The 13,726-nt window shown below is 34.4% G+C and overlaps 1 protein-coding gene across 2 annotated transcripts; it reads right to left on the reverse strand.

Annotated features, from left to right (window-relative positions):
• Positions 1-1,458: 1,458 nt before the first annotated feature.
• On the reverse strand, positions 1,459-4,838 carry LOC139098975 (uncharacterized). Of its 2 annotated transcripts, XR_011545253.1 has the most exons (4): positions 4,699-4,838; positions 4,191-4,536; positions 3,499-3,625; positions 1,459-3,413 (listed from the first exon to the last, which is right to left on the reverse strand). XR_011545253.1 is itself a non-coding variant. In XM_070651364.1 (3 exons), exons 1-2 carry the CDS (start codon positions 4,758-4,760, stop codon positions 4,212-4,214), a joined length of 387 nt encoding a protein of 128 aa, XP_070507465.1. In that variant the 5' UTR covers positions 4,761-4,838; the 3' UTR covers positions 3,491-3,625; positions 4,191-4,211. The 2 variants fall into 2 exon arrangements, 1 of the variants encoding a protein (XP_070507465.1); XM_070651364.1 differs by lacking the exon at positions 1,459-3,413 and having other exon boundaries at positions 3,491-3,625.
• Positions 4,839-13,726: the final 8,888 nt, after the last annotated feature.

The raw sequence follows: 13,726 nt of genomic DNA on the forward strand, positions 1-13,726 counted from the left end.
AAACGAGGATTTTTTAAAAGTTTTTTTTATAAAGTATTTTATTTTCAACTTTTTAGTCAAATGATTATTAAAGTTAATATTTTTGTAATCTTAGAACATGTTTGAAGAACTAAGCTAGACCGATAGGCCAAGCTTCGCTTGGCATAAGTTTGAAGAACTAAGCTAGACCGATAGGCCAAGCTTCGCTTGGCATAAGTTTGAAGAACTAAGCTAGACCGATAGGCCAAGCTTCGCTTGGCATAAGTTTGAAGAACTAAGCTAGACCGATAGGCCAAGCTTCGCTTGGCATAAGTTTGAAGAACTAAGCTAGACCGATAGGCCAAGCTTCGCTTGGCATAAGTTTGAAGAACTAAGCTAGACCGATAGGCCAAGCTTCGCTTGGCATAAGTTTGAAGAATTAAGCTAGACCGGTAGGCCAAGCTTCGCTTGGCATAAGTTTGAAGAACTAAGCTAGACCGATAGGCCAAGCTTCGCTTGGCATAAGTTTGAAGAACTAAGCTAGACCGATAGGCCAAGCTTCGCTTGGCATAAGTTTGAATAACTAAGCTAGACCGATAGGCCAAGCTTCGCTTGGCATAAGTTTGAAGAACTAAGCTAGACCGATAGGCCAAGCTTCGCTTGGCATAAGTTTGAAGAACTAAGCTATACCGATAGGCTGCACAGAATCTTGTACAGTATCAAAACATTGAATTTTATTAAAGAACACAAAATTATCAAAAAAAGAAGAAAACGCCAAAAAGAAAGATTGCTCATGCCTAGGCTTGAACTCATGACCTCAAGTTTATTAGAACTTGTACTCTAACCATTACACCACCACGACATATTATTTATTGTTAACAAGCGGTTAAATTCATAATATTAATAAAAATTATTTGTTTGATATTATTATTATAATTATAATTATCAAGAAATTTATATATTAGCTTTAATTTAAATTTAATTTCTAATAATAAAGGGATAGTTTTTTCGATACTTTTCATCATGAGGACAAAAACGTAAAATTTTATGTGAAAATGCGTGATGAAAAATATTAAATTCCAAGAAAACTTTGGAAAATAGCTTCGAAAAGTGTGAAAATGGAAAATTCTATGTTAAAACATTATAAATTATCAAAAAAGTATGAAGAAGAATTGAAAAAGTACGATAAAAAAAGTTGGAAAATTTGAGACTTGAACTCATGACAGGCTTGGAAGTTTTGAAAAATAAAATTTTTTAGGACTACGTAAAAATTACGTAAGTAAAATGTACGTAATACGTAAGCTTGTTTTAAAAATTAATTAATTACAGCATAACTAAGCAATTTTATGATTCACAAATGCTTGAATATTGCATTGTCATCGAGAATACACATCCATAAAAAATTTCAGCTCGATTGGAGCAGTAAAAGTGGTCGAAAAATCGATCGCAAGATTTGAACAAGACAAACAAACAAACAAACAGACAAACAGACAAGAAAGCAAGTTAAGAAAAACGAGGTAAAAAATAGAATTGTACTTTTTTTGAATGGCTGCATCCATTTACAGCATGGGATGGATAGGGGATGAAGAGAAGTTACGTCACTTTCAACTAGTCACAAGTCTCTTAAGGCTTGGTGTCATTCAATGGTTATATTTTTAGCACACACAGTGAGAATTGAACATACGATCTGAACTGATCAGTTTGGATTCGTCGGAACTGTACTACTTCTAAGGCTCTAGAGAAGAAACGATACTTCATTATATCACAGCTCGAGTGGGACTCGAACTCACGCCCTTACGATTACCAGTCGCATGTTCCTATCACTGAGCTATCACTGAGCTACCGAGGGTTGTTAGGGAGCGTGGCACAAAGCATACTTTAACCTTCTTTCTCCATCTAGTGCTGAACAACGGAACAAATCCGACACTCATCCTATCATAACTACTACTGGATATTCCCCAAACGTCCATCATACCGCTAAAATTCGCTTCTGAATATTCCATAAATCTACAGCAATTACAACATTCAGCACAAAAAAAAAAATGTAAATCATTCAAAATTGTCCCAATGCATCGTATCATCTGCATGATTTACCTTTCGCATCAACAAAAATCCCAACGATTTCTCCCTAACTGCCATTTTAATTTTTATTTTCATTTCCATTTCTTCTTCATCTGTAAAGTGCACCTCAGTGCCACCACAAAGAAAATTATTCAACGTTTCAACTGAGATTCTTTTTAATTACTCAACAAAAAAATTGCTGGTTGTTTTTGCTTTTATCCATTATTGCCTTGAAAAAGCATTTACTTTGTCGAGTAATATAACATGGGAATGAGAAAGTGCCGAAATCCCAACCAAGCATTAATGCTTTGCAATTAAATCTAAAGGAGAAAGAATTCGCGTAAATTGTTTTATTCTTATTTACCAAAAATAATAAGATTGTAGAACTTCACGGAAATTAGGTTAGAAGCGCTGTTGAAAGTAAGTATATGAATCTGTTATAAAAAGTCAATTGATTTTGTAACGGTTTTTGAAATTTGAATTTTATCGAAATGACGCTCAGCTTTAGGCAATTTTTCAAGGCAAAGTTGATTTTCCCCTTAGTTTTTTGACAACAATTTTTAAGAAATTCAATAATGTTATGAATTTTAGTGAAATAATCATCATTAGTTGATGATCGGAAGTGAATGGAACCTGAATATTGTGTATAAACTTGTGTTTTCTATTCAAGACATGAAATTTAATAGTTTAAAGTGAAAAATCCATTAAATTTATGTGAAAATCCAAAGATTTAGTGCCTGTATGTCAATAAACTTAAAATAATCCATCAAACTGTTAAAGCAAGCCACAAAACTATCTCAAAAACCATGCTAAACGACTGCATGTGTAAAGTATTTGTTGGCAACCAATAAAAAGTACACACAACATGAGCATATATTGTGTGGCATATAAAAGAAGTAAAATTTATTTCGTTAATGAAGCATTGAGTAACTAAAAGTTGTATAAGTAAAATGATGATAATGATTATGGGGTAACAAGTAATAGCGGCAAAAAAAAAAACAACAGCATAAGATAAGTGCCTTCCGAGATTAAATCACTTTTTTGCGGGGAAAGCATCAGAGTACTTTTAAGAGGAGATGAGAAAATTTATATGGGAAATCATTTTCATTTATGATGTGGCTTGGGCTCTGTTATGTATGATAACATTCATCTTTCATACTGTTCGTCCCTTCTCTCTCACTCACTCACTCACACACACTTCACATAAAAGGCTTCTTTGTTAATTACTCCCAAGGCTTTCATGAAAATACAGAGCAGATCTTGTTCTCTAATCTTCTTGTTTTTGCAATATGCTGAATGTTTTTTTTTGTGTGCTGGCAAAAACATAAACATACACACAACCAGAAATCCCCGCAGCCACATGAAAAATCTTTTACTCCTTTTTTTTTACTTCTCTGCATGAAAGTCAAAAATCCAAAACAAAAAAAAAAAATGGTTTGAATCATCTACGATTTAATGCGATAGAATCAAATTACTTACGTGCTTAAATTTATATCCTCTCAATATACGAGCGTCGATGCAGAAGTAATAATAAACAAGGGAAGCATCTCAGATGAGAGAGTTATTGTTGCTTGCTAAAATTCTTTTTTTTCCTGCATTTATATTCCTATGTGATAGAAGATATTAACGCATTTGAATGAATGAAGCGAGTAGAGGAAGAAATGGAGTTGAGGAAGCAATGGAAGCGCTTGTTTGGGTAAGTATAGTGGATTATGGGTTGAATGAATACATACTAAGAGGTGATTCACATGTTACGTACATTCTTATCTATTTCTGATAAGGATATCAGTATATCCTGTACAGGGTTGATACCAGAGCAGGGGGTTTAGAGGTCTACGTTACTATACCTGATCTCGTAGTCTATCTGGATGTTTATGGAAAAGTCTTCCTAGTCGACTTGACCACATGCAATATCGGAACTATCTGGGTCGACTCCTTGCAATATCCGAGCCATTTGGGTCGACTCCATACAATATCCGAGTCATCTGAGGCTGAGTCAATTTGGGTTGACTTTCAATACACAATTTGAGCTCTGATTGATACTATACTTGAGTTTTCTTCAACAAAATGATATGCATAGACCCCCTTACTCGAAATCTCACACGTCATAAGTGAATTACCTCTTATCTATTAATTTCTTAGCTGTAGTGTTTCTTATATTATAAAATTACGTTATCACGTTTTCAGGTACATTATTTTTTGCGCATTTCTAAATAATCGTTGTCAGTATCTTTATTATCAGATGATGTTCCAAGTTCTTCGGGAACTGATGGTGGTATGGAGTCTCTAAGAGATGTTCGACTTGATGTAGACTTTTCGCTAGGCATTTGTGAGTTCCAACTCTTTGATCTTATAGGTTTCACACGACTTCCAGCTAAATTTTGTAGACTTCTTGATTGTGGTGGAGGTATTGGTCTGTTGTTGTCACGGTATTGATCGTTTTTACTTTTATAATCACAGATTGGATTGGTTGTTGTACAGGATCTGGATTTTAGGTCTTCAGGCTCATCGTTGATGCTTAAATTGTTAAAATTGTATTTTAAGGCCTTAAAGCAGGTTTGTCCAATCTGTGTGACTGACAGAATAGTGTCCGTATGTGTGAGGTTTCGGTCATGACTACTACTGTAAGTCAAGTTTGGACAACACTGCCTTAAAGTTTAATGTTTTTATTAAACCTACCTAGCTTTCAGTCTATTGCTACTGTCTTTAGATCTTGACGATTTTCTGTCTTGTAGATTCATTCTTAATGGAACTGTAAACTGCGCAATATTTCAATTCGATTAAAATTCACATACATTCGTTAATCACAAACGTCTCTTATTGACTAAGGAAATAAATTGATAAAGACTATCGTGATAATAAAATTGATAAAAATTACGTCTTACTGCTTTAATACAGTAACGTCCACAAATTATAGACAAAATAACCATTCTGATACTTTTGCAATTAAACCTGCTCAAAAATTCTTCAATATCTCTTATTTATGTTTGCAACCATAATTTAATTAGTAACTCAACATTTTTACGAAGATTAAATTGATTCCTAAGCACATCCAGCAATTTCTATTGAAAATACAAAAAAAGGAAAAAGAAGCAATTTAAATGGTTTTTGAAGGGATGCATTGAATATGAGTCATTCCTATCTTGTAACATAAGTTAATTGCTGCTGTAATGATGCAAGGGGAAGGTCAGTGATTTATATAATGGCATGTATAGTGTGTGTTCGAATGAAGATGCGTGCATGGAAAGAAAAAGGGGACAATTTGCTATGGTTTGAATGTAATTTATTGAGTTATGAGATTTTTTTGCGTGATTTACAATTTGGTGATGTTTTTTGTTGGTGAGGATGGACAATCGTTTGTTATTAAACAGGGTTCAAGCTATAAATTGGCTGATTAATACTCAATTTCATTTATTTATGTTAATTTAAAGTCAAAAATTCTTGAATTTTGAAATTTATTTAATTAATTTTTATCATTTTAATTGTTTTAGACGTCATTTGTGAATGATTCCCAATTGCATAGACAGATTTTCGGAGGAAGTCAACAGAAAATGAAAATTATTGATCCGAAAAATTTGCAAAAATTCAAAAAATATTCAAATTTTTCATTACTCATTTTTGTAGTTTTTTAATGGAGAATTGGGCTCAGGGGTTGATTTCTAGGTATTTGTAGTCAATATTTCTCTAGGATGACTGTACAGAGTAAGCAATCTGTATGGTCCAAAATTTTTTGCTTCACACCTTGCTCAATGTCTCGATCAAAACAGCATACGATATTCCACGGTACACAGTTTGCACAACACTGCGATAAACTTTACGGTAGTGGTGTTGGTCTATTGTAAGTAATAATAATACACTTCGACCATATTTTTCATCATCCTATCAAAAATAGCAAATCAAATTTTCACCATTTGAATTTTGAAGATTTCATGAAGGTCACAGCTGCAATTGCCAAACCTAAAATTAAAATTTTAAAACATAATGTTTTTCCAATTTTTAACAATAATTTTCAACATGTTGAGTGTTTTTTATTGTCCTGATCTATCAAAAAAGTTGACCCTTAAGCTTGCTAATAATAAAATTGGCACATCCCATATTAAAAAATATAAAAAATTGCTACCAAAAAATATTTTCAAAATAAAAAAAACGCAGTAATCACCGTAAAATTAAATTTAATAACTTTCATAACAATGAGTCACCCTCAAAATTTGCAATATTATATATTGTCCCCTTCATTCCATTCATTACAAATGAATTTTTGCCGCCTCACAAGCATAACAGCATGACAATTTATTTTACTTCCTTCTCAATCTTCTATTGTATTACACATGGATAGACTGTCTTTGCCTTGATTATAATTTTTTTTTCCTTCCACTATCGACTTCCATCACGAAAATTGAAAAGAATGAAGAAAATAGTATCAATTGGATGGATGAAATGTTCATTACATTGGATGGGCTCCCACTCCCTCTATATGTTGTGGTACGAATAAGATAGGGAACAAAAGATTGCGAAATTGAATGAAAATAAAGATTTTAATACACAGATTTTTGATGAAAAACCACTGCATATATTCACAACAATTGTGACTAAGTGAGTGAATGCGATGGATGTAGGAACAACAGAAAATAAAGAAAATGTTTATGCTGTTGTTCGAGGTTGAGGGTGAATGGAAACGAATTGAAACAACTTTCTCGTTTCGTAATGCAGTTTTATTCTTTTTTTGTTATGTTTTCTGAGATAGCTGGCTTTTGTGGATGATTGTTGTGCTGTTTGGATTGATTTTTTGGGATTTCTGATAGTTATTGGTATGACTTTGAGGCTTGGAGCTAACATAATCCTAAATCAACACGATAAGTTAAGTTTGTGTCGTTGACACTTAGCTCATAGGAGAAAGAGGGTAGACTTGGGTTCGAGCCATTTCTATATTGTTGAACTGTACACCTTCTGAATGTTAACGGTAGGAAGACCGAACTGATTTGGATTCAGCTTCTCGAGAAGGCATTAATGTACCAGAGTAGAATGTTTGGACTTACTTGAACAGCACAACGTGTTTAGGCACTGTTATGTCGTCTAATTAAAACAGTAAGAGGTTGCTCTACCGGCACCGAAGCGCCTGATTTCGTTGCCATCGGAACTGGATGCAATTCATCGTATATTTCTAAAATGGAACTAACCCTAATAGGTAGAGGATGCTCATATGCCTTAATGCATTCAGAGCATGCATGTTGAAATGGCATAAGCTACTCTCATTTCTGTCTAAGCCCAAATCTATGCCTAATCAATAAATCCACTTTCCGTTCAGAACAACCTTGATATTCTCAATCTCAAAGACTTCAAATCTTTATATACATCCAGAACTCTGCGCTACACGCACATTCCACAACTGCATGCAACCATAACTCAATAATAGTTTGAAACAGCATAGAGCAAGCCAGAACATAAAAGAGAATGAGAAGAGAGGAAAAAAAAAGTTAATCTCAAAAATGGATCTAGTATTTTTCTGTGCAGTATGTTAGGTTCTTAGTTCTCTTGTTTATTTATGTACAAACAAATCAACATGTTGGAATAGAATAAACACAAAACCAAAAGCCCTTTTAAGTGTATGAATTTATGCATTGCTTGAAACTTTTCTGTCGACATACCAAAAGTCATTAATCCATTAAAGTTTGAATTATATATTCATGGCAGCAACATTCTCTGCTGCTTTTATTTTGAGGAATGTCGGATGGGAAAAAAAGGGATGAAAAGTTTGTACTAATGCTCTAGATTATTAGGATGTTGTGCTTCTGTTTGCTTTCATTTGGACTTGTTTATGAACTATTTACATCTTTCATGGTCACAATTCTTCCGTAAATGAATTTTACGTAATCTGTTTTGGTTACATTTGCTGACTTCTTTTTAGTCATCTATGGATACGGATAAATTAAAATGGATTTTTGGTTTTTTTTGAGTATTTGTTAGGTATTGAGATGATCAAATGGAGGTAAATTAAGGAAATTGCAAATTCTTTAGTGCTATCATGTGCTATGCAGCTTGATTGAGATGTAGAATCGAGAAGTTAAGAGCAATGAAGTCCAAATTGTGTTCTGTTGCATTAGTCAGCATTAGTAGCGTATCCGGGTGTGGTTTCCGTCTTAGCTAACCATCAAAGTGTTTCTTGGGACTATATAGGCTGGACAACACTGGCTTAGATCTACGAGCTTAATTGCCTCCAATTTGTTGGATTAACAAAAGTATATGACAGTATTGCATTTGGCTATTAGGCATTGACAGTCAGTAGGTCAACATCTAAGACAGTCCATGAGTCACAATTGATCCATCCATCCAGCGAATTAAGCAATTAATAATGCACTAAGTGCAACAGCCCACGTTCATTCAACAGACCATAAACCAAACACGATGTGCAGTCAGTTTCATGATGAAATGTGTTAAACATTGACTTAGTTCTAGATAAAGCACATAAATCCATAAAACTCATAAACTTTCTCATTTCTCTATTTCTAATAATGCATTTTGTGGGCAGTCAAAAGTCAAGACAACATGATGTTTCCAATGAGAAATTTATAGACTAAGCAAAACCACTTTTGTGCATGATTCTTTTGTTTTCCATTTCCTCCATATATATTCAGAGAGACCAGAAATGACAGAAAAATGGAATTTAAAAAAAAAATTGTTCCGATGTCTGGCACCTCATGTTGTGAGCCACATTTTTATCCATTCGCATTTCTTTGTTTTCATCACAATACCACCAGAATCATGCTGATTCACACTCATGAAAATGAAGAAGAAAAAAATGAAAAACTTTTGAATTGCCCTTGTGGGGTTTTTGGATGGGGAATTTGGTACCCCGGGCAGCTTGTGTCTGATTTTGTTAATTGCTGGGGCACATTTGGGATTTATCTAGAAATCTAATCTAGATCTAATCTAGATGCCGTAAAAGAGGATGAATATTTACCCCGGAGCAGTGTGTGTTTCTGGCTTTGTAAATTTCTAGTGCATATTTGGGGTATATCTAGGGATCTAAGAGAATTAACCGAGACGAGCATGAACTCACAAAGGCCTCTGAAAGACATAAGTCGTAATAGAGGCAAAATATCTGCTCCGGGGCAAAATGGATCTGATTTTAGACTGAACTTTACTGGATATGATCTCAACCTAGAGTCATGATGAATTAGTGCTGAATTATTAGCCTTTTCTACAACGTGGACCTTCTGAGGAGGCAACAACATCTCTTTAAAATACATCTATTGTGCCCCGGGGTAATGCTTCATTTTCTCAATTCCTCCATAGCCATAGTCTCCCTAACAACTCAAAGAGCACTAAGACCATCACTAAAGGTAAGAAAGTTAATGAATCTCCAAAAAGTAATTACAGTTGACAGTCAAATCCCACCAAAATATTAAGATCCCCTCCGAACGAAAGTCTAACAAAATTCTCCCAATGGACATTTTTCCTTCTTCCTCCTGCAATTTTTGTATAGCACAAGGAATTGGGGAGTCGAATGCATCATAAATCACAACAATTAAATGATTAAATGGCCTTTAAAAGCAAAAAAAAAGAAGTGGACACAAGAAGAACAAAAACAATTTTAACGGTGGTGAGAGGGGAGGAAGGGGAAGCGAACGGGAATGGAAAAAAATGCTGAAAATGCGATAAAAACGAGAAACGAGAACACAAACAAAAGGATCCATAAATAAAAATTATAAAAACGATGTTCATAAATCTCTACACACCATCTCTAGTTCTCTTTATGCCCTTTTTTGTATGATATATACGTGCAGACACACACAATAATAATAATAATAATAATATTGAGAATGAGTGCGAGATTTCACTGGCATTAATGGCATTTTTTAGTCGTCTAAAACAAACTTTTGCCATCACACCATTTATACATTTCATATTTTTCGGGTGAAAAATGTGAATATTAGGGATTGTGGATGTGAGACATCGGTGTTGATTCATGACGGGATTTAGGTAATGCTTGTGGATTTGTTATGGGAGTTGGTGCATGATAATGTTTTGGATTTATAAGGAGAATCTTAAGAAGATAGATTGTGAGATGTAGTCAGCGGATTGGGTATCGTAAACCAGAATAGCACAAATCGGCTAACTACTTACTTCCTCGATGGCCTTACAGATCATATACATGGCCTCCCTCAGATGACGCTTAAAGCTGGTTCTATACTTAGCTTCATAATTGCCAATATCAAATGCAATAATGTCTCTATCGACAGCTTCTTTTCAGGAGTTCAAACTAACAAATTGGTTAGTTGATCAAAAATCCTTTCCCAGGCAAGGCATTGACACACATTTTATCCTAATCAAAGATTGTATGAGCCGGATGAAAGCGGATGAAAGGCTTATATGTACCGGATTAAAGCGGATGAACAGTGCCAATGCCTTGGTTCCATGAAGAGGATGGCTTTGATTTGGTGTTGAATTTGGTTTAAATCCTGCACAATATAATGCCTGATGTAGAGTTTTGGATCAATTATCCAATTTTTGTTTTTATATTAAAACCTTCTGGAATTTAACTTGGCATTGATGCTAATGGAAGCTATCGATAGAGTCGTATGCTCCATCTAAGGGAGGTTATCCTGTTGTTGATTCTGCTTGATCCTGCTCAGGGGTTTAGTTGGAATCTTTCAGGTTAGTAGGCAAATACAGGTTATTATTAAACATATGCCACTTGGTTTCAATTATATTGTCTGCTTCTGCTTGGTAGCCATTCCGGAACATAGCTTGCAGAGAGTAAAGAGAGGAGATGGGGAGGTGGAATTGGCCGGATACTCATGTGACTATATTCCAACACACCCATAGAGTGATACTAATCACTAATTAGACGTTTGTGTAAGCGTTCTTGTGTCAAAATATCGAGCAACCAACCATCCACAGACCTCTACTCAATTCCCCATCTCGAAAATAATTTAGTTAGAAATAATTTTTATAAAAGACAAACGAGAGAAGGAAAAAGTTTAAACGAAGAAATTAAATTAATTTTCCATTTACAATGAAAATAAAGCGCTATATTCGCATTGTCAATATTTGAAGAATAATTGAGTTCTATTCCATTTCTACAAAACATTCGTCATCAAGTGAGAGCTGAGCTGAATAAGAGAAATAAAACTTATAATTCATGAATTATTTTGTCATTAAATGTCTCAAATATCTTCTATGGATTATGATACACTTTTTTTTACCATTTATTTATCTTTTCACGCTTCTCGTGTTGCTGATGATTCATTCAATTACCATAATTAGCACTCTAAGATATTAATGATTTTTGATGATAAATTGTAAGGTATTTTTACATCTTTCTGTTTATTTTCAGAAAAGTTCTATTGTTTAGTGTCTGAATGAAGCTCGTGAAACTCTTTAAGTTTTAAGTTTCAATGGAATATTCAGTAAGTTAACAAGATTGACAATAGACCAGATAGGAAAGCAAGCATTGTTAAAAGCCTTGGGGGAATATTAAGTCATATGAATAAGTAATCATTCATTAAGAGTGTTAGCAGGGTTGTTAAGTCATGGTTCAAATAGAATATTGTCTATAAAAAAGGGGAGAAGTATTGACTTAATAATCCCAACTGTGGTCGAATATTCAATCTTTGGAATGACATGGTCTTTAGCAGCCAAAGAAATCGCTGTTAGGTACTGAAGTGGTCATTTAACACCTTGTTATCTTGTTATTTTCCTGTTAGGTTCACCACTGGTATGGCATTGAGGTACACCTGGTATGGCATAGTGGTACATCAAATATGGAAAAGGGACACACATATTGGTCACTACAACACATCCTGGACCATCAGTACACCTTTGATGTAGGTTTGTACGGAATAACGCTCCAGATAGACCAATATGCAATACCAGGTACTATACCAGTGGTGTACCTATACCATGTCAAACCAGGTGTACCAGTGTATACCGACGACCAAACTATGATGTCATACCTTTACCATACGGCAAACCTATACCATCCACGGCATACCTATACCATGCCCACGACATACCTATAACATGTACATACCATACCCATAATATGCCCCGTACCGGACCGTTCAACCACCAGAGCAATCGATCAACGAATATTCCTCTGATACAGTCTACCAAACAAATTTATATCCCATAACTTACCCTGCTCCAAAACCCAAGAAATCATCATGTTCAACAAAGTATATAAATTTCTCACTATACACCATTTACCATTCATGCTTACTATTATTATCATTAGCTCATTCATAATAATACAGCCATTACACAAATAATTTTCCGTGTCCTCATTCTCATTCATTTCACACAATTTCAACTTATTCCTTTTTTCATATTCTCGAAAATCATAGTTCCTTACAAACTTTCTATTTTCATGTTTTTCATTCCGTGGAAAAACAATTGAATAGGAAAAACTTTTTTTATGCTGCACTCAACAATTGCTATTGTCACCGCCATTGAAACAATTCCAGCTGCTTTTGAAAAAATATAGCATACTTTTTTATGCTATTTCTCATACATATTTATTGTTTTTAAGGACTTATTGTTATTTTTTCACTCCTGCAAACATGATACATTACGCCTGAATGGAGAATAAGTAAATATTTGCAGGAACAGAAACAAAAGTTTGAGATTTTTATGATACAAAACTATGAAGACAAATTTTAAGAGAGACTTACTGGGGGTTGGGAAGGTATGTAGAGTTATGGATGATATATATGAATCTAGGTGCTTATGGGAATCTGGAACAATGTGTGAAATTTCAGGTATTGAAGTAGAAAATAACTGTCATGGTACCGTCTGGGCACTTGCATGTTATTTTGACATTTTGATGTCAGTATGGCACAGTCTAGTGACATGTTGACGAGGAATGGCACAACATAGACATAGCTTGACAAAGTCGATATTGATTCATTGTCAAAGTGATGACATGTCTTGTCGGACTTTGGACCATAACATGCCACTAAGGTAAGTATTGCAATTCTCTAAGGGATGCGGAGGGGATGGACTGTGAGAGACTGCTGTCTTTTGTGAGCCCGATGGCTACGTCTCTGAACTCGGTTTAAGCTATTGATCCTCATGTATCTTGTAGCCAGAAGAGTTGACCTCCATCCTCACTCCTCCTTCCCATCCTTGAATTCACTCCTAATTCTGTTTCAAGTCAAACATGCAAGTCCCTAGAAATTAAATTCTTGTGGATCCTGATACAGCTCAAGTTGCGTCCAAATCCCTTGAACTTGAGATTCTCACCCTATTATAGTAATTCCCAAAAAAATACAAAGCACCTCATTCATCCATAAAATCATCGAACATCCTCAAATTATTCATAGATTCCAATTTCCTTAACCATATGCACATCTTATTGACCATTTCCTTACTATATTCTATTTCATAAAAAAGAAATCCACATGAAAAGAAACAATAGGAATATAAAATGAAGGTGGAAGGAAGTCACAGTTTTAACTTTAACAACAATTTCAGGACTGAATCAAGCATACACACACAAAATTGTTCAAATCAATGAAATGGAAAAAAAGGATGAACGAGTGAATGAGTCGATGATGTGAATAATTTAAGCGCATTTTGTCATCGATTGTGAGTAATTTAAATGGTCGTGATTTCAATTCCATTGAGTCTGAAAAAAAAGGATAAAAATCTTGAATAAGTAGATTAAATTGGATATCGATTGTCAATTAAATTAAAGTGAGTGGCA

Source organism: Chironomus tepperi, unplaced genomic scaffold, assembly GCF_022539635.2.
Source record: "Chironomus tepperi strain 1889 unplaced genomic scaffold, CSIRO-AGI_Ctep_v1 contig_456, whole genome shotgun sequence".
Classification (NCBI taxonomy): Eukaryota; Metazoa; Arthropoda; class Insecta; order Diptera; family Chironomidae; genus Chironomus; species Chironomus tepperi.

Excerpts from the sequence above, each read along its gene's own strand:
- LOC139098975 (XM_070651364.1), bottom strand. The coding sequence starts at position 4,760 with ATGAATCTACAAGACAGAAAATCGTCAAGATCTAAAGACAGTAGCAAT. Across the intron at positions 4,537-4,698 it reads AGCAATAGACTGAAAGCTAG|CATCAACGATGAGCCTGAAG; the intron begins GTAGGTTTAATA and ends TAACAATTTAAG.